This window comes from Phyllobates terribilis, unplaced genomic scaffold (assembly GCF_046119375.1).
Source record: "Phyllobates terribilis strain yellow unplaced genomic scaffold, ASM4611937v1 Scaffold_2__4_contigs__length_985480577, whole genome shotgun sequence".
Classification (NCBI taxonomy): domain Eukaryota; kingdom Metazoa; phylum Chordata; class Amphibia; order Anura; family Dendrobatidae; genus Phyllobates; species Phyllobates terribilis.
The window spans coordinates 950,806,225-950,827,271 of NW_027362762.1; the positions used below are offsets into that span (position 1 = coordinate 950,806,225).

Sequence of the window (21,047 nt, forward strand, 5' to 3'; positions counted from 1 at the left end):
TTACAGCAATACCAGAATCATATGGTGTTTTTATGACTGACAGCTGTCACACACTAAAAGACGCATTTTTTGTAAAATCTAGTTTTTGCATCGCCATATTTTGAGAGCTATAATTTTTCCAGATTTTGGCAGACAGTCATGTGATGGCTCGTTTTTTGCGGGATGACTTGACGTTGTTATTGGTGCCATTTTCAGGCACGTGACATTTTTTGATCGCTTTCTATTCCGATTTTTGGGAGGCAGAACAAAACAAAAACCAACAATTCAGGAATTGTTTTTTTTTTTTTAATTCTGTACCGCGTGTGGTAAAATTGATAAGGCAGCTTTATTCTTCGGGTCAGTACGTTTACAGCGGTACCACATTTATATCGTTTTTCTATGTTTTGCACTTTTACATAATAAAAGCAATTTTATAGAAAAAAAATATTTTTTAGCATCACTTTATTCTGAGAGCTATATCTTTTTTATTTTTCGGATGATGGAGCTGTATGGCGGCTTTTTTTTTGTGGGAAGAGATGACGTTTTCAGCGGTACCATTTTTATTTATATTTGTCTTTTTGATCGCGTGTTATTCCATTTTTTGTTTGGCGGTATAGTGATAAAGCATTGTTTTTTGCTTCGTTTTTTTTTTTTTTTTTACCGTGTTCACTGAAGGGGTTAACTAGTGGGACAGTTTTATAGGTCAGGTTGTTCCGGACGCGGCGATACCAAATATGTGTACTTTTATTGTTTTTTTTTTATTATTTTTTTTATAATAATATTTATTGATGGGTACATTATTTTTATTTTTGGTGGATTATTTTTTTATTTTTTTTTTTTAATATTTTTGCAATTTTTTTATTTTATTTTTTTTTTCACTTTCTGGAAGCTTATATAGTTTATTACTTTGTCCCACTCTGGGACTTTCACTTTTTTTTTTTCTCTGATCGCCTGCATGGCACAGGACTGCAGCACCATCCCTGTGTCATACAGGCTATCAGCGCTGCACAGTGAGAAGATTGTTTGGAGATGCACTGCGCATGTCCAAGCAATCTTCCTGCTGTCTGGTGACCCGGATGTTGTCATGACGACATCGGGTCGTCATGGCAACACCCGGGAAGCCTTTGCAGACAGCGCTGGAAGCCGGAAGAGGAGGTGAGTATCTGCGATCACCTCCCCTTGCCCCCGCAATGCTGCGATCGACTTCGGTCGACTACGATCGCAGCATCGCGGGGGTTAATGTGCTGGGAGCGGTGCAGGACCGCTCCCTGCACATAGTATCGGGTGTCAGCTGTGACAATCAGCTGACACCTGGCGGCGATCGCGCCCGCACAGCCTGTGTGCGCGCGCGATCGCCATGACGTACTAATATGGGTCTGGCTCTTAAGTCCCAGGGCACAGACGCGTATTAGTACGTCAGATGTTATTAAGGGGTTAATGGAGGCTGTTGTTTGGCACATGGTCTATGTGTTTAGAGGGAGAAGGCCTCCTGTGTGTTGTTGTCTACAGACTGGGTCATGTACTGGATGCCTGCCAGCTTGTGTGACTTTGCTAAAAGGACTGTTTTCTTTGTTTTTGCCTGCGCTAAAGGTTGTTTGTTTGCATTTTGCTTTTGACGGTTTATGAAGCCAATAAACCGCTACGGACATTTAAAGAAACATGCCTCCTGTTTGCCTCTTACCCCTACAAGGGGTTAAACCAAATAATTATACTACACAACACAGTTAATAAATAACATTGGCCACGTGTCTACTTTACATCTGCATCATTTTTGAAACATCATTTGTTTTCTGTTAGAAGGGTTAAAAGTTTATCAGCAATTTCTAAATTTTTCCAACAAAATTTACAAAACCCTTTTTTTAGGGACCACATCACGTATGAAGTAACCTTGATGAGCCTATGTACAGAAAATGACCCAAACCACGGCGGCATGAATCCGGCACTGGTGGCGTTATTGCAGTCGTATAAATTTAACTCTGATCTGGGTGGCCAGGGACTACGCCTCTTAGATGTCTAGTACGAAGCAGGTCCTACGAGGCTTCTCTCGAGACCTGTCACTCAAGTAGCTGCTGGGGACCTGCCTTGGACTAGTCATGCTACATAGCGGGGACACCTCGGTGATCTACAGCACACTCCTTCAGCCATAAATAGGAGGTGATAACACACGCACCATCGGGCTGCAGCGTCAATCACTGCGGATAGATGCTGCCTCGTCACTGGTGGTGATGATGACTAAAAAGGCTGTCTGTATTGGTGATGGTCCCTCTGACCAATTTAGCGTTCGGTGGCCAAAATGCGATCACAGTGCAATATTTAAACCAGTCCCTTGCCATTACTACCCTCGTGGGCCACCGAAAGTTTGATGTATTGTGCTCGGACCCTGGTTGTGTTTCTGACAACTCCTCTGATTGACCCGTGTATGCTCTTTGCCCTTTAGACTGCCCGAATTCCATCTCCGCCTGTTGTAATCACCTAACGTCCTGGACTTTGGCAAAATATGACCCAGATTCTCTTCAGCACGTTTTTGGCTCTTTGTTGTGACCTCCCCCAATAGAGCTTTTAAAAAAATAAAAATATTGAGATTTTTTTAATAAAACACATATCAAGTACAGTCATGCATTATGGGATTTCTCGTATAATGAATATGGTCAGACCACTTAAAACACACAAAAAGAAGAGTACAAAGAAGAGAAAAACATTCTTACCCAATACATATATACAGTATATATATCGAGATTTTAATCTCACATAGCAGAATTTTAGAATCCAGACCATTCAATCCAAACTCTTAGAATATGACTATAGCCGTAGTGGTTTTCTGTATCGTTAACTGGGAAAAAGGCAGCGGGTCTTATAATAAAGCTCCACATCCTCATACATTTCCTATAACTTGAACATTAAATTGTTTTATCCCCCGAGTGATCTTTCTGATGTGCAAGAAAAGCTGATTTCTGGCTAAAACATTTCTCGCATTGTGAACATGAATATGGTTTCTCCCCTGTGTGAATTCGCATATGTTCCACAAGAGATGTTTTCTTGGTAAAGCACTTCCCACATACTGTACATGAAAATGGCTTCTCCCCTGTGTGAGTTCTTAGATGATCCGCAAGATTTGATTTATGGTTAAAACATTTCCCACATTCTGAACATTTAAACGGCTTCTCCCCCGTGTGAGTTCTTATGTGTTCCACAAGGCTCGATTTATAGCTATAGGATTTCCCACATTCTGGGCACGAGTATGGCTTCTCCCCTGCGTGACTTCTCAGATGATGGTTAAAACCTGATTTGTAAGTAAAACATTTCCCACATTCTGAGCACGAGTACGGTTTCTCCCCTGTGTGAGTCCTCAGATGTAGAACATAAGCGGATTTATGCGTAAAACATTTCCCACATTCTGTGCATGAGTACGGCTTCTCCCCAGTGTGAATTCTTTCATGTTTATCAAGATGATTTTTGAGCTTAAATAATTTTCCGCATTCCAGGCATGCAAATGGCTTCTCTCCTGTGTGAGTTTTTAGATGATCTAGAAGATTAGATTTATGGGTAAAACTTTTCCCACATTCTGAACATGCAAATGGCTTCTCCCCTGTGTGAATTTTTACATGATCTACAAGATGTGATTTATTGGTAAAACATTTCCCACATTCTGAGCACGTAAATGGCTTCTCCCCTGTGTGAATTCTTAAATGTTTAACCAGATCGGATTTTAGTGTAAAACATTTCCCACATTTTAAGCACGGATTTGGTTTATCTCCTGGGTGAACGCTCAGATGTTCTACATAATTCGATTTCTGGCTAAAACACTCTCCACAAACTGAACAGAAATATGGTTTCTCCTCTGTGTGAATTCTTAGGTGATCGATAAGACTTGATTTCTGGCTAAAATATATCTTACATTTCAGGCATGAAAATGATTTTTCATCGATGTGAATTTTCTCGTGCATGGAAAGGTGAGAATTTTCTTCTAAATGTTTTTCACTTTCAGAACTTGCAAAAGCTTTTTGTCCAGTTGTTTCTGTGCCAATTTGTGATTGATAATTGTCTTGTTTAGGATAGGGAGATGAGAGGAGCTGTCCATCGAGGCCTATGAAGCGGTCTTCGACTGGAAACAAAATCATATTTTGAAACAAAAAAATAATTCATATTTTTTATCAATTCTGCGGATTGAGACAGACAGGTATTAAAGTCTAAATTACAAGACTACAACGTTCAAATATAGCAGTGCATCTATAACAAGAGGTGAAATATGTAAAAAAAATATCTACCAAAATTATTTACAAATTGGTACATTCACTGATTAACCACTTGGTGGGTCAGCCAGTTTTAGCCTTTATGATGTTGCAGGAGCCATAACTACTTTTTTTTTTTTTTGGCGCCTTTTTTTTTCGGACGAGTTGTATCGGCAGCATCAATTTGAAGTACATATAACTTATTGACAAACTTTTTTTAAAGTCATCAGTAAAATTGTCATGTTATCTTTATTCTGCGGTTTAATACGATCACCAAATTTATTTTTAATTTATTTAATTTTTTTATGTTCTGCTACTTTTCCACGAAAAATACCCCAATAACCACTAATTAATGGAACCTGGACTGCAATGCACCCTAGACACCGCTACACTGACCCCAATAACCTTGGAAACTAGTACATGAAGCTCACACCAATACTTCTGATAGAGACTGATATATGGACCCCAATACCCTCTGGAGACCAGTACATGGACCCTGATACCCCTTAATAATTGGTACGTGACATGGACACCAATAGCCCATGAAGAAGAACTTTTTACGCAATCTTGGTCTACAATTGAAAAAGGACAGAAGATTTCCGAAAGGTTCTTACCATTCTCCAACACAGATGTGGGTATTTCAAGTTCATTCGACGTTTCACCAGACCTTTCCTGAAATGACAAGAGAAAATAAAAAGCCTAGTTATGAGATACCTAAACAAAAGGTCAAAATACCTTCATTACTTTTAATCTTTCCTCGCCACATAGGTCTCTAATCAATTTCGTTGCCCCTTTTGGTCCTTTTTCCAATGCTGGTGGCCAAATTAGAATTGCCTATTCTGGATAAGGCATCACGCATGTTTTATAAAGCAGTAGGATTACATCCAACAGCCGTGAAGACAATATTCGGCTGGCTTTAGAAGCAGCCAATTGGCATTGTGCGGTTATTTAGCCTGTGATTGATACTGCAGAACTTTACTTTCATCCAGACTGAATCGTGGTTGCCAAGTGCATGTTGAAACAGGTGAAAGTTTAACCAAATTGTTTAAGAAACCAGAAACCGTATGTAGCCTTTGCCTTCGACAGTTAGGATTATACAGTTATACAGTTATAAGATTATACAGTTTACTAAAAAGCTTCAATACAGCAATGATTTGAAGAAATCTCAGCTTCATCTACCTGATGATCCAGTGGGACAGTTTGTGTTTTCTCTGGTGAATCCCATTTGTGTAGAGGACTAGGACATCTCTTTGGTGGATTTCTTCTACTGGATTCATCTATTGGAAATAAACACAGCGACCGTAGACATTGTGTGAAGCTAGCTAGGCAAAATATGTCAAAATCCTGGCTCAAATGTTATAAACTGGTAATCATATCGTGCTCGAAGGCCCCGATTTTGCACATCAGTGTCTGTAAAAGGTATGCTGGAATAATGCGCGTAAAATGCATGTAGAAGCGTGCAAATTTTAATGGGTTTAGTACATCTCTATCGTAATTTACGCTGGTATTGTGTTGTAAATTATATTGAATTTGTTGGCTGTGCTTATCCACACCTATTCCACGGATACCCCATACGCACTTTTCAAAAAGTCGGTGGAGCTGACCAGGACTGTGGTAAAAACTCCAAAATTCAACATTTCAAACAGTTTTACACCTAGCGAAAACTGAATTGTCCTCTAAATTTATTATTGGTTTTACACATTTTTTACTCAAAAGACCATTTTGATAATTGTCTAGTTGATGGATAAGAGGAATTGTAAAACGTGCCATGTTTTTTTTAAGACATATGGCAGCCAAGAGGTGGCATAAGAAAATGAAAAACCATCTAATATGTCTAGGAAAATGCGCCAAATTCATATTTCAGAGTGCACCACCATGATAAATTGGGCAAAGTTTCTCTCTCATTTGGGTTTTGCGGTAACTTTAGGACAGCGCTCTTATGTGATGTTCAGATCATGGGTAAATTGTGGTAAGCCACAAACCTGTTCCCATCCCAAGGAAGGTTCCCTCTTACAATATTAAATCTGCTTCCCAGATTTTATATAAAATGGGTTAATCTAAGTGATCCATAAATCCATCCTCTTACCCAGGGATGTGATGGATTGGTGATCCTTCATCATGACCTCATTGTACCGATCCTTGTGTCCTTCTAAATACTCCCACTCCTCCACGGAGAAATAGACGGTGACGTCCTGATACCTTAAAGGAATCTGACACACACAATGATACCGTCATCCATCTTTTCACAGTCATTGTATAATGTCCCAGCATTCCCGGCAGCCCTCACCTCGCCGGTCAGCAGCTCGGTGATCTTATTGGTAAGTTCTACAATCTTCTGCTCATGTATCAGAGATGGAAGAGGCGTCTCGGTGATGTCGCTCTGGGTCTTGCTCCTTCCTTCTGATATGGGGGTCACACTCTCATCGGATGACTTTTTCACTACTGTGTAATCCTGTGTGTGGCGAGACATTGATCACTATATATATTCTAATAAATCCTTCACCTTTTCCATCATCGACAAGTTTTAAGCATGAAGTCACGTGGATCTCTCACCTCTCCAGTTATCAAGTAGATTATCTCTAGGGTGAGGTCTAATATATCTGCAGCCATGTGTTTTTTGTCTTTTGCCATCCTTGAAGGGCCATTGATGAAAGAGATCATAGTCTTTCAAAGAAAACTTATGCTATAAGGGTCTTGTACCTGTGGAACATGAGAAAAAAACATGGAGGGTTGAAAAAAAATATCACTTTTTATAAGAACATTTTAGGTAAAAAGGGATGACCAATCCTTAGAATTGGTCATCAATATCAGATCTGTGGGAGTTCGACACCTAACACACCCACAGATTAGCTGTTATAAGCTCCGCACTTGTAGTGTTGGCTGCAGGATACTGCAGAACAGCTCCTATTCAAGTTATTTTCCTTGTGTTGTCCTCAGTCCCTAAGTTCTAATAAAGGAAAATCTTAAGGCTTCAACAAAAGACATTTTGGACAATTATTTCTACATTTTGTGGGAAGAGTTTGGGGAAGATTAATTTCTTTTCCACATGACCGCGCCCAGTGTGCAAGGTCCATACAAACAAGGAGGAGTAAGAATATGAGCGGCCGCACAGAGCCCCAACCTCAGCCCCATCCAACAACCAGACCGTCGATTGTGAGCCCTACCTCTCCCCAACATCATACTCAAACAAAAAAAATGGAGTAACATCTATAGTACTGAGCAAAAGTTTTAGGCAAGTGTGGACAAAATGCTGCAAAGTAAAATGCTTTCAAAAACAGAAGTTTTAGGGTACGTGCACTTAATCAGTGTTTGCTGCGGATTGGACGCAACGAAAATGCGCTGCGTGCAAACCGCAGTGGCCAGATCTTCCAGCATAGTGGATGGGATTTATACAAATCCCATGCCCACTATGCGTCTGCGGCTCACCTGCGGAAACAGACATGCGGCGCGTCTTTCCAAACCGCAGCATGTCTATTTCTCCTGCGGGTCCGCATGCGGGCTTTCCCCATAGACCTAACCTCTATGGGGAAGTCTGCAGGTGGTGTATGTAGTTCATGGACCCACTGTGCCACGGGGTCGGGCTTGTCTAGGAGGGGTGTAACTAAGCGCCTATCTGGTGTTCACTGGAGATCCTGATGGAGGAGTCAGTCTTGAGCTGCAGGGTGCCACCAGGTACCACTCCTAAGCAGTCCGCCGTACAGCAGCTGCTGACCCCAGGGGTCAGGTATGCAGAGACAGACTGGACTCCATTCAGACTACTCCTCGGGCAGGAAGGATACTGACACAGTCACAGATAGGGCTTGATTCGGAGACTGCTGTACCAGTCCGGATGCACGAAGTACAGGATCAAACACACAGGTCTCGAGAAACTGATTCAGGCACTGGCCACACACGGACCAGGGAAACCTGTTCAAGCATTGGCTGCACAAGGACCAGGGATTTGGGTTCAGGCACTGGCCGCACAAGGACCAAAAGTTCAAGTTCAGGCACTGGCCGCTCCAGGACCAGGGGTTCGGGCTCAGGCACTGGCCGCACAAGGACCAAGGCTTCGGACTCAGGCACTGGCCGCACAAGTGTAGCGCCCCGAGGGTTCGGTTGCTACAGGGGTATTGCACCTCAACCAGAGGTGTGGTATTCCACTCCCATGTAAGAATGGAGTATGGACCAGGGCTCAGTTAGCTGCATACACCACACACACACATCTCATTTCCGGGGGACAGCTCTACGGTGCTCCCATTTATATATTTATGCAGGCACATCTGACTATGTCCCTGGCTGGAGTGGGGAGGGGGGGGGAGGAAAACCCAGTGGTGTAGGAGCAGATAGGGGTTGGGTTCTGAGCATAGGTAGGAGCTCATTGGGTGCTGCTCACCTGAGCTCACACAGCAGAGGAGGAGGTATAAAAGGTGGGCACCATCTTAGTTCTGGGAGAAGAAAGAGAGAAGTTCAGTGGGGAGGTGACAGGGAGCAGAGGCTTTGTAGGAGCTCTGCTCAGAGGCAGGCCTAGAGAAAAGGCCGGGGCCAGACGGAGGAAGGAAGGAGAAGTAGGCCTGGAGAAGAGGCCGAGGGAAGGAGGAGAAGAAGGAACGGGAAAGAAGGAGAAGAGACAGAAGTAGAAAGGCTCAGAAACAAGGAGGCAGAAGGGACCCTAAGAACCCACGAGATAATGGGTGAAGGGTCAGGCAGAATAAGGGTACCGGATCCCAAATTGGTGGAGGTAAATCATCCCTCAGCCAAGAACCGGAGGTCGTAATCATTTATTGGTGCGACCCCCCGCCAAACCTGCTAGGAAGGCACCATATAGGATAGCGGGAAACGGGGCCCACGTTTGCCCGCATAGATGCGCGGCAGCTGGACAGAAGTTTGGTCACTGGTGGGGCATGAGCCAGAGAGAGGACAGAAGGGAGTCCTGTGCCATACTCCTGAATTGCCTGAGGGTTGACCGAGCCCCTTACCTGGTGGACGCAGCACGGCTTGGGCAGTCACTACCTGTACAGAAGTGGCTTGGAGTATATGAACTGTGAGTAAAAGACCCTGGACTGCAACACGTGGTCGTTGTGTTTCTTACCGCGCCAGCACTAACGGTACTGGGACGCCCTGCACCATAATCCCCACCATCTACCCTCACTGCCCTGAGGCTACGCTCCTCCCGTGGGGAGTTATACTATTCTCTGCTGCACCCACAACACCAGCCTCAGCGGTCTGCCCCGCAGCGGCGGTTCACCCTGACCGCAATCCACGGGTGGCGTAGTCGGACATTCATGATTATACTAATAGACGGCCACAGCATTTGGTCTGACCACCCTGAGCCACGGGACCGGGTTGCCACTACTACCCCCATCAGCACCGTACACTAGAAGGCCCAGTTCCGACTACCCCACGGCCCAGGGGGCGAGTCAGCTTTGGCGTAGTCGGCAGGATTGTGACCAACCCGCCACCAACGGGTATTGCGTGCCTGAAAAGAGACTGTTTCACTGTATTAAAGATGGCGCCCGCCCCAGAAGAACGGACGCCATAATGTGCGCGCCAAAAGATAACAGGAAGCCGCCTCCCATCGTGGGCCAGGTCCCAGAATGGCGCCAAAGAAGGATCCCACCCCCAACAGCCATGAGTGCGGCTGTAGAGATGTCCATCAAGGTGGGGGGGGCTGCCCCTGAGAGTGATTGTCAGCAGATTGCCCCAAGACCACCCCCAATGGGGGCGGAAAGAGAAGAAAACTGTGGGGCCGGGTGTGGTTTGGATCAGTCTCACCAGGCCGCACCCGGAGATGGAGACAGGAACCAGCTCCAGCACCCTGGCGCGTGGCCTACTGCCGGCCGAGCCCCCATGCAGCCTCACGGAACTGATAGCACAGCTCCCCAAAAAGGACCCGGAGTTCATGCGGACTGCGCTGGAGGAGCTGGACTGGAGGATGGTCCGGGCGCAGCGGGACGTCATCGCCGGGTGGAAGGAGGAGATGGCCCGGCGGGCCGTGACCCAGCCGCAAGGGACGCTGCAACCACCCAGCAGCACGCCTTTCTCCGAGGGCAGTGAGAACAGATCGGAGGCCGAGGACGACGCCGTGGAGGAGGCCGCAGCAGCGGAAGCAGGTAACGGAGGCGTCCTTACCCCGAGTCCTGGGGCCGTCAACCTGCCCCTGCATCCTGTTGCGGAGCCCAAAGCCCAGGGAACAGTCACTGTCACCGCGCCTCCACCGCTACCAACCGGTCCCCAGGTCGCCGACACCGCCGGCGAGCCCCGCCCCGCCCCGTACCCTCTGACCCCAGGCGCGATCAGAAGACTTCCACGGCAGGCCTGGTCGCAAGGCTGAGTACCTCCGGGCGCCGCTATCCCGCCCGCGCTCCCGACCTCTATGATACCACCTCTGGGCACGGACCTGTTCGTGACCCTTCGTGACCCGAAGGGATGTGGAGAGCCACCTGCCGGAGGGTCATCGTGGACGGGATTTGTATCCTACACCCGACACCAAGGTGTAAAGGGGTGGTACGCCCTCCACGTCCACAGAGTAGCAGAGGAGGAAGAGCAACACTACTTAGCACCTGATGATCAAGAGGGCCCGGACGGGTCTGAAGACCACCACCATGAGGAACATGGCGCGTATGGAGGGTATCGCTACCAGTGAACAGTAACATACCATTGTGTATAGTTACCCGACAGGGTACATGGGACTGTTTCAAATTTGAGTGTGGTCCCCGTTGGGACTGTTATGGGACTGTTACCTGTTAAAGTTGTCCCCTTCCCCAAGTTACCTGGCTGAGGACTGAGAGCAGCCATTCCCCCTTCCCAAACCTGGCCGAGGACTGAGAGCGGCCAACCCTGTAAATAGTTGCGCTTCCTAAAGCGCCCCCTATTGGTTTTATAAAAAAAAAAAAAAGGACTGCAATGTCTACCTCAAGAGAAGTTTGCTAGACTTTTGCACCTTTAAGAAAAATGGACACCTGGTTGCAAGTTGCACCGCAGTCAGAGCACAAGAAAATGTTTTACTTGAAAATGTTTTATATGAAAAGTTTTATATGCTGCTAAAAGAATAATATGATAGTAAAAATGTTTTATATAGTATCTGATAAAAGAGTTACGGTAGTGTTCAAAATGTTTTATAAAATCTAGTAAAAGAGAAGTATTGAAAAAGAGAAAATGTTTCCCATAAAGGGAATTGAATAATGTCGGTCATTTTCTAAATGTAAAAAGTTATTGAAAAAGTTTTGCATGTCTTATAAATCAAATGTTTTTGCTCTTTTCCAGCCCGAGGACGTACTGTGGTTTACCGGGGGGGAATGTAGCGCCCCGAGGGTTCGGTTGCTACAGGGATATTGCACCTCAACCAGAGGTGTGGTATTCTACTCCCAGGTAAGGATGGAGTATGGACCAGGGCTCAGTTAGCTGCATACACCACACACACCCCATTTCCGGGGGACAGCTCTACGGTGCTCCCATTTATATATTTATGCAGGCACATCTGACTATGTCCCTGGCTGGAGTAGGGAGGGGGGAGGAAAACCCAGTGGTGTAGAAGCAGATAGGGGTTGGGTTCTGAGCATAGGTAGGAGCTCATTGGGTGCTGCTCACCTGAGCTCACACAGCAGAGGAGGAGGTATAAAAGGTGGGCACCATCTTAGTTCTGGGAGAAGAAAGAGAGAAGTTCAGTGGGGAGGTGACAGGGAGCAGAGGCTCTGTAGGAGCTCTGCTCAGAGGCAGGCCTAGAGAAAAGGCCGGGGCCAGAGAGGAGGAAGGAAGGAGAAGTAGGCCTGGAGAAGAGGCCGAGGGATGGAGGAGAAGAAGGAGCGGGAAAGAAGGAGAAGAGACAGAGAAGTAGAAAGGCTCAGAAACAAGGAGGCAGAAGGGACTCTAAGAACCCACGAGATAATGGGTGAAGGGTCAGGCAGAATAAGGGTACCGGATCCCAAATTGGTGGAGGTAAATCATCCCTCAGCCAAGAACCGGAGGTCGTGATCATTTATTGGTGCGACCCCCCGCCAAACCTGCTAGGAAGGCACCATATAGGATAGCGGGAAACGGGGCCCACGTTTGCCCGCATAGATGCGCGGCAGCTGGACAGAAGTTTGGTCACTGGTGGGGCATGAGCCAGAGAGAGGACAGAAGGGAGTCCTGTGCCATACTCCTGAATTGCCTGAGGGTTGACCGAGCCCCTCACCTGGTGGACGCAGCACGGCTTGGGCAGTCACTACCTGTACAGAAGTGGCTTGGAGTATACGAACTGTGAGTAAAAGACCTTGCACTGCAACACATGGTCGTCGTGTTTCTTACCGCGCCAGCACTAACAGTACTGGGATGCCCTGCACCACAATCCCATCTACCCTCACTGCCCTGAGGCTACGCTCCTCCCGTGGGGAGTTATACTATTCTCTGCTGCACCCACAACACCAGCCTCAGCGGTCTGCCCCGCAGCGGTGGTTCACCCTGACCGCAATCCACGGGTGGCGTAGCCGGACATTCATGATTATACTAATAGACGGCCACAGCATTTGGTCTGACCACCCTGAGCCACGGAACCGGGTTGCCAGTAGGATCTGTACAAGCTGCATACACAGTTCTGAGGTCAGTCCTCCAAGATGTTTGGAACAACCTCCTGCTGAGATCCTTCATAAACCATGTACAAGTGACCGAAAAGGAGTGATGGAGTCGACAGGCTATCACAAAATTTTGATGGGATTTAGAATTCCCCTTTGTTCATTCACTTTGCATTTTGTTGACAAAAATAAACTATTAAACACTTCTAATTTTGAAAGCCTCTCACATTGCAGCATTTTTTCCCACACCTGTCTAAATCTTTTGCACAGTGCTGTATATATTGCTAATTTATGAACAGAACAAGACACATAAACATCATGTAGTACAACATAATGCAGGACTGACATACATGTCATTTAGTCCTACCCAGTGACCAAAAGCCCATATAATAAAGCAGTAGTTGTAAATCGCTGGAATGCGCTGGTGAATGCTTATCATACCGCATGTTGACCTCCTGCTGTGGAAGAATTCATACCATTTTATCTCCGACATGTATTAAGATACAGCACTCTCATATTTATTTCTTTTTATATTTGTAATGTATATGGGATAAGAATGTACAGTAAATTGTGGTATGAAGGTAAGATTATAAGGGAAGGGAAAGGAGGAAGGGGCTTGTTGTGAGCTTGTACACCTCAATCACTCACCACAAGGGGAGGGAGGCAGTGGAGCGGTTACTCTCCATTTCCACAATATCTGTAAATTCTATTTAATTCTGCCTTAATCTTTTGCATTTGGGTTTGCACGAGAATTTCCTTATGCTCGGTGATGATTTCTATGGCCAGATCTGTGGGACCACCATGGGTTCTAACGTGACGCCGCATTATGCAAATACCTATATGTCTTATTTTGAGGAGGTTTACATGTACAGTAATGTTAATTTCCAACTACATGCCATATGGCATTGTTTTATAGGTAACATATTCTTTACTTGTAATGGCTCCATTGAAAGCCTACATGCCTTTCACTCATAATTAGGCCTCTTTCACACGTCCGGATATTTCCAGTACTGGAAAAAAACAGTACCGGAGATATCCGTGTCCACCCGTGTAGCAATCATGTGCCGCATCAGGATCACATGTACCGGCGCTTGGGAATCAGAGGTACAGTTAGAGCTGTTCCCAAGAGCCGAGTGCAGAACGCTGGCCTCATCATTGACCCTTGCTTGCGCTGCGATCAGCACGAGCAAGGGACAATGTTGAGAGTAGTATTCTGCTTCCGCTGTGTCCTGGTGAAAAATAAGAATAAAAATATTCTTATACTCACCTGTTCCCCGCTCTAATCCATGTGGCCGCTCACGCCGAGGAGACAGGGAGATTGACTTGCTACAGCAAGTGGTGTCCTGTCACTCACTGAGCTCAGCGCTGTTCAGGGGCCAGATTCCTGTAACGTGTCATTCTCCCCGGCTCCTCTGCGTGAGCGGTCAGATTACAGTGGAGGACACCTTCGTACAGGTGAGTATAAGGATTTTTTTTAAATTGTATTCTTTTTTTTTTTTTTACACCAGGACAGAGCGGGAGCAGAATACTACGCTTAACATTGTCCCTTGCTTGCGCTGATCACAGAGCAAGCAGGGGACAATGATGACAGCTACCTGCAGCACCCGGCGCTTGGGAACAGCGTTAACTGTACAGCTGATTCCCAGGTGCCGATACGTGTCGCACTGATGACATACGGATGTTATCCGTGTGTCATGACTGTGCACATGTGCGGGACATTTTGCGGACCATGTTGCGAGAAAAAAATGGACATGTCAGCGTGTTTTGCCCACGGACACACGGTCCGTGGAAACACACTGACGTGCACAGACCCATTTGAATGGGTCTAGGTGTGTCAGTGTCTCAAGTATATGTGGAAACGGACACCACACGTACTCGAAACACTATTGCATGAAAAAGCCCTTAAACAGTATTAGACCTGAACTTCGAATTTACCCTTAGCAGTGACACCAATAATATACAATTCTTGGACACTCAGATCATTAAGGACCACAATGGCCATTTGTCATCAGATCTATTTATAAAACCAACCAACCGACCGTAATAGCTTGCTTGAGTTTTCAAATTGTCATCCACGAGCCATAAGAGTCAATCCCCAAATCACAATTTTGCAGAGTGAACAGAATAGTTTCAGCCTCTTCAATTTTAATGAAGAATCTATGTACAATAAGTTTAAAGGTAGAAGTTATCCTGTCCATCTCCTTAATAACGAATTAAAGGCGTCCATGCATTTCTCTCCAACAAACAAGACCTTTCAGAGACAATTCCAGTAGATTACAACTCATACATACAGTACAGACCAAAAGTTTGGACACACCTTCTCATTTAAAGATTTTTCTGTATTTTCATGACTATGAAAATTGTACATTCACACTGAAGGCATCAAAACTATGAATTATCACATGTGGAATTATATACTTAACAAAAAAGTGTGAAACAACTGAAAATATGTCTTATATTCTAGGTTCTTCAAAGTAGCCACCTTTTGCTTTGATGACTGCTTTGCACACTCTTGGCATTCTCCTGATGAGCTTCAAGAGGTAGTCACCGGAAATGGTTTTCACTTCACAGGTGTGCCCTGTCAGGTTTAATAAGTGGGATTTCTTGCCTTATAAATGGGGTTGGGACCATCAGTTGTGTTGTGCAGAAGTCAGGTGGATACACAGCTGATAGTCCTACTGAATAGACTGTTAGAATTTGTATTATGGCAAGAAAAAAGCAGCTAAGTAAAGAAAAACGAGTGGCCATCATTACTTTAAGAAATGAAGGTCAGTCAGTCCAAAAAATTGGGCAAACTTTGAAAGTGTCCCCAAGTGCAGTTGCAAAAACCATCAAGCACTACAAAGAAACTGGCTCACATGAGGACCGCCCCAGGAAAGGAAGACCAAGAGTCACCTCTGCTTCTGAGGAAAAGTTTATCCGAGTCACTAGCCTCAGAAATCGCAGGTTAACAGCAGCTCAGATTAGAGACCAGGTCAATGCCACACAGAGTTCTAGCAGCAGACACATCTCTACAACAACTGTTAAGAGGAGACTTTGTGGAGCAGGCCTTCATGGTAAAATAGCTGCTAGGAAACCACTGCTATGGACAGGCAACAAGCAGAAGAGACTTGTTTGGGCTAAAGAACACAAGGAATGGACTTTAGACAAGTGGAAATCTGTGCTTTGGTCTGATGAAATTTGGAGATCTTTGGTTCCAACCACTGTGTCTTTGTGCGACGCAGAAAAGGTGAACGGATGGACTCTACATGCCTGGTTCCCACCGTGTAGCATGGAGGAGGAGGTGTGATGGTGTGGGGGTGCTTTGCTGGTGACACTGTTGGGAATTTATTCAAAATTGAAGGCATACTGAACCAGCATGGCTACCACAGCATCTTGCAGCGGCATGCTATTCCATCCGGTTTGCGTTTAGTTGGACCATCATTTATTTTTCAACAGGACAATGACCCCAAACACACCTCCAGGCTGTGCAAGGGCTATTTGACCAAGAAGGAGCGTGATGGGGTGCTACGCCAGATGACCTGGCCTCTACAGTCACCAGACCTGAACCCAATCGAGATGGTTTGGGGTGAGCTGGACCGCAGAGTGAAGGCAAAAGGGCCAACAAGTGCTAAGCATCTCTGGGAACTCCTTCAAGATTGTTGGAAGACCATTTCCGGTGACTACCTCTTGAAGCTCATCAAGAGAATGCCAAGAGTGTGCAAAGCAGTCATCAAAGCAAAAGGTGGCTACTTTGAAGAACCTAGAATATAAGACATATTTTCAGTTGTTTCACACTTTTTTGTTAAGTATATAATTCCACATGTGTTAATTTCATAGTTTTGATGCCTTCAGTGTGAATGTACAATTTTTATAGTCATGAAAATGCAGAAAAATCTTTAAATGAGAAGGTGTGTCCAAACTTTTGGTCTGTACTGTACGTATCACCCATTTGTTTCTAAAATACAACAGATTATCAAGAAGCATTGGCCCATTTTAAAACAAGTCTATCTGGGAATTGAATCCTTTAACAAACCATAATGTGCCTCAAGAGACCCCCGAACATTAAAAACCATATTGTTAGGGCAGACATAAGTAGTCTTAAAAAACTCCCATACCAACAATTTTTGAAAGAAAGAAATAATGGCACCTTTCCATGTCTTAATTGCCAGGCACTGCTCCAATATCATAAAAGGGGACTCATTTGTACATCCCCATACAGGGCAATCTTTTCCCCATGAAAGGCCATTACACATGTGAAACATGTAATATTGTGTATCTATTAAAATGTTCTTCTGGATTATTATACATTGGAGAGACGACACAATTGGTATAAGACAGGATCTCTAATCACAAATCTACCATCCCTTGTCTAAAAAAAATGGCTCCCTGTTCCTGACCATTTATTAACGCGAAACATTCGATATTTCAACTGGGATTTCAGATCATAGAACAGGTTACCCGTGCTAAACGTGGAGGTAATCATATCAGGGCACATGAATCCTTTTGGATACACACCTTACAAACAGTTACAGGATTTAATAATGTATATTGTCGCATATTATGTTGTAATTTTACATTTTTCTTTTACAGAACCGTTGATTGATGCTTTACTTCTAATGATTATACTAACTATTACCTGGTCCTCCCGGTTTGCTCGCTATTTAAGTTTTGGGCTTCTTCTCTTTTCTTTTTTACCTTTCCTTTTATCTTCTTTTTCATTTTATCTTTTTCTTTATTCCCTTCTTTTCCCTAAATATAAATTTACCTTTGCAGTACAATCTCACTGCACACCTTTATACTCGATGTAGTGTGAAGATATTGTATTCTTACCTTCATACCACAATTTATTGCACATTCTTATCCCATATACATTATATATAGCATTCCATCTATCCCTTTGATATAGGTGGCACGCAATACCCATAACAATATACTATAGTGATGCGTTTTGCGTCGCTGCTTTAGTCACATGACGGATAGCTCTCTTACACGCACCTCACAAAAAAAAACGAGTGCTGATCTTCTCTATATAACATGGGTGCTTTAGACCAATCAGAGGTTTATACAGTTAGGTCCAGAAATATTTGGCCAGTGACCAACTCTGTGATTTCAGCTCTGCAGGCCATTATTTCTCTAATTTTTATTTAAAATGAAACAACTGCGATACAATTGAAGTGGAGACTTTCAAGCTTAATTAAAGGGGTTGAACAAAAATATCCTGTGAAACGTTTAGATATTGCAACCATTTTTCTACAAAGTCTCCTCATTCCAGGGCGTCAAAAGTAATTGGATAATTGAACTTTATAACAAATAAAATGTTCATTTTTAATACTTCATTAGAGAATCCTTTGCAGCAATGACGGCCTGAGGTCTGGAAGCCATAGACTTCACCATCGCTGGTTCCCTCCAGTGTGAGGCTTTGCAGCAATGACGGCCTGAAGTCTGGAGGCCATGGACATGACGTCCAGTGTGAGGCTTTGTCGTCTTTACTGCGGTGACTTCAGTTGTTGCTTGTTTGTGGGTCTTTCTTCCTTAAGTTTTGTCTTCATCCTGTGAAATGCGGCTTGATGGGGCTGAGATCTGGTGATGGCTCGGCCATTGCAGAATATTCCACTTCTTTGCTTTCGCAGGATGTTTTGGGTCATTGTCCTCTGTACTGTGAAGCGCTGTCCAATCAACCTTGCTGCATTTGAGTGAATCTTCACAGAACGTTTCGCCCAGTACACACAGGATTCATCCAGTTGCTTCTGTCTTCAGTCTCATCATCAATAACCACTAGTGACCTGGTGCCACTGGAAGCCATGCATGCCCGCACCATCACACCACCATGTGTTACACAGGATGTGCCGAGGATCAGGAGCCGCTCCAAGCCTTCTCCAGACTTTCTTCTTCCCATCATTCTGGAGCACTTTGATCTTAGTTTTGCTTTTCCAGAACTGGGCGGCTTCTTTAGAGGTTTTTTGGCAAAGTCTAATCTGGCCTTTGTATTTTTAAGGCTGATGAATGGTTTGCACCTTGTGGTGAACCCTCTGTATTTGCTGTCATGAAGTCTTCTCTTTATGGTAGACTTAGATACTGAGACACCGACTTCCTGCAGGGTGTTTCTTCACTTGAGGGGATGTTGTGAAGGGTTTTGCTTCACCACGGAAAGGATTCTGCGATCATCCACCACTGTTGTCTTCTGTGGATGTCCAGGCCTTTTTGAGTTCCTAAGCTCACTAGTGCGCTCTTTTTTTTTGCAGAACTTACCAAACTGTTAATTTGGCCACTCCTAACATTTATGCTATCTCTCTGATGGATTTCTTATTTTTTGCAGCCTATTGATGGTCGGTTTCTCTTCCATTTGGAGCTCCTTTGACTGCATGTTTTGGTTTCACAGCAACAGCTTCCAAATGCAAATGCCACACCTGGAATAAGCTCCAGAAGTTTTATCTGCTTAAATGATAATTGATTAGCTAGACAAAAGCCCATGCAGCCCAGGAATGTCTATTTCTTACACATTCCTCACATGTATTAAAGCTGTCAAACAGTTGCAAATCATGCACACGGGAGCAATTCAAACATAACACCGAGCAGCTGTAACTACTCGGTGCTCGCCCGAGCATACTCGGCGAAAGGGTTAACTAAACATACTCGCTCATCACTAGCAGTGGGCCCTGGTTTCCTTCTGATGCATAACAATGCTAAGCCTCATGCGGCTGGAGTGTGTCAGCTGTTCCTGCATGATGAACACATTGATGCTTTGGACTGGCCCGCCTGTTCCCCAGACCTGAATCCGATTGAGCACATCTGGGACATCATGTCTCGCTCCATCCACTAACGTCACGTTGCACCACAGACTGTCTAGGAGTTGGCGGATGCTTTAGTCCAGGTCTGGGAGGAGATCCCTTAGGAGACCATACGCAACCTCATCAGGAGCATGCCCAGGCGTTGTAGGGAGGTCATACAGGCATGTGGAGGACACACACACAATAATGAGCCTCATTTCCTTGTCTTGAGGCATTTCCACTGAAGTTCGATCAGCATGTAATTTATATTGATAATTTTTATGTTTTATTGTTCACAACACATTCCACTATGTAAGGAATAAAGATTTGCAACTGGAATATTTCATTCAGGGATATCTATGATGTGGTATTTTAGTGTTCCCTTTATTTTTTTGAGCAGTGTACATATATACCCAATATATTCCTGTTATTCTCTTTTTATATACTGTACTTGTAAGCTTCCTACCACTTTCAGAATTTCTAGTGTTTTTCATAAATCTCTACTGAAAATATATCGATTTAAATCACCCCTTGAATTCAGAAAATACTTGTTTCATGCTTTTCTAGGGCTCTATACAGTATTTGGTATATTAGTAAAATTACGGTCCACACAAGTAAAATTAATGCTAACAATTTATTGAGAAAAAAAAAATTATCTTCCGATTCCTCATAAAGTTGAACTTAAAGGTCCTTCTACAAGGCTAAGTGTGGGGGGGATTCAGCTTCAGCAGGGAGGAGGGACACTGAGGAGCTTTCATCAAGGCTAAGTGGGGGGAAATTCTGCTTAGCAGGGAGGATGGACACTGAGGAGCTTTCAATCAGGCTAAGAGGAGGAAGGTGGGATTGAGCTTCAGCAAGTAGTAGAGATCCAGTTTCAGCAGGAAGGAGTGACAGAGAGGAGCCATCAATCAAGCTATGTGTGTGGGATTTAGCAGCAGGGAGGTGGGGTATTAAGGTACTGTCAGTCCGGCAGGATGCACAGGGGTTCAGCAGCAGGAATGAGGGATACTGATAAGCTGGGAATCAGCCTGGGTGGGAGTAGATTCAGCAGTAGCACAGAGGAGGGGCAATAAGCTGGTATCAAGCTAGTTTGGCTGAGATTCAGCAGCAGGAAGGAGGGGCACTGAGAAGCCATCAATCAGGCTATGTGGGTGGTATTCAGGAGTAACAGGGAGTAGGAACATAGAGGAGCAGTTACCTGGGTTACATGGATGAGCGGAGTATTCAGTAGCAACAGCAAAGAGGAGGGACACTAAGGAGCTGTCAATCAATCTCAGTAGGTGGAGGTTTAGCAGTAACAAGGAGGAGGAAGGCCACTAATGAGCGGTCAATCAGGTGGGGTGCACAGAGAGTCAACAGCAGCAGGAATGAGACATATTGAGGAACTGTCAATCAGACTGGGTGGGCATATATTTAACAGTAGCAGAGAGGAGGGGCATTGAGGTGCTGTCAATTGGTCTAGGTGGGTGGAGATTCAGCAACAGCAGGGAGGAGGGACACTGAGGAGCTGTTAGTCGGACTTGGTGGGCGGAAATTCAGCAGGGAAGACACTGAAGAGCTGT

General features: G+C 44.8%; 1 protein-coding gene across 1 annotated transcript in view; it reads right to left on the bottom strand.

Moving 5' to 3' along the window:
- Positions 1-2,547: 2,547 nt before the first annotated feature.
- LOC141248409 (uncharacterized) overlaps positions 2,548-21,047 on the bottom strand; it is a 105,937-nt gene continuing 87,437 nt past the window's right edge. The window contains exons 13-18 of the mRNA XM_073669356.1: positions 6,762-6,872; positions 6,496-6,660; positions 6,295-6,418; positions 5,388-5,485; positions 4,823-4,880; positions 2,548-4,081 (exon numbers count right to left, since the gene is read on the bottom strand). Coding sequence (XP_073525457.1) covers positions 2,877-4,081; positions 4,823-4,880; positions 5,388-5,485; positions 6,295-6,418; positions 6,496-6,660; positions 6,762-6,872 — 1,761 coding nt within the window. The 3' untranslated portion in view covers positions 2,548-2,876. The remainder of the gene's footprint in view (positions 4,082-4,822; positions 4,881-5,387; positions 5,486-6,294; positions 6,419-6,495; positions 6,661-6,761; positions 6,873-21,047) is intronic.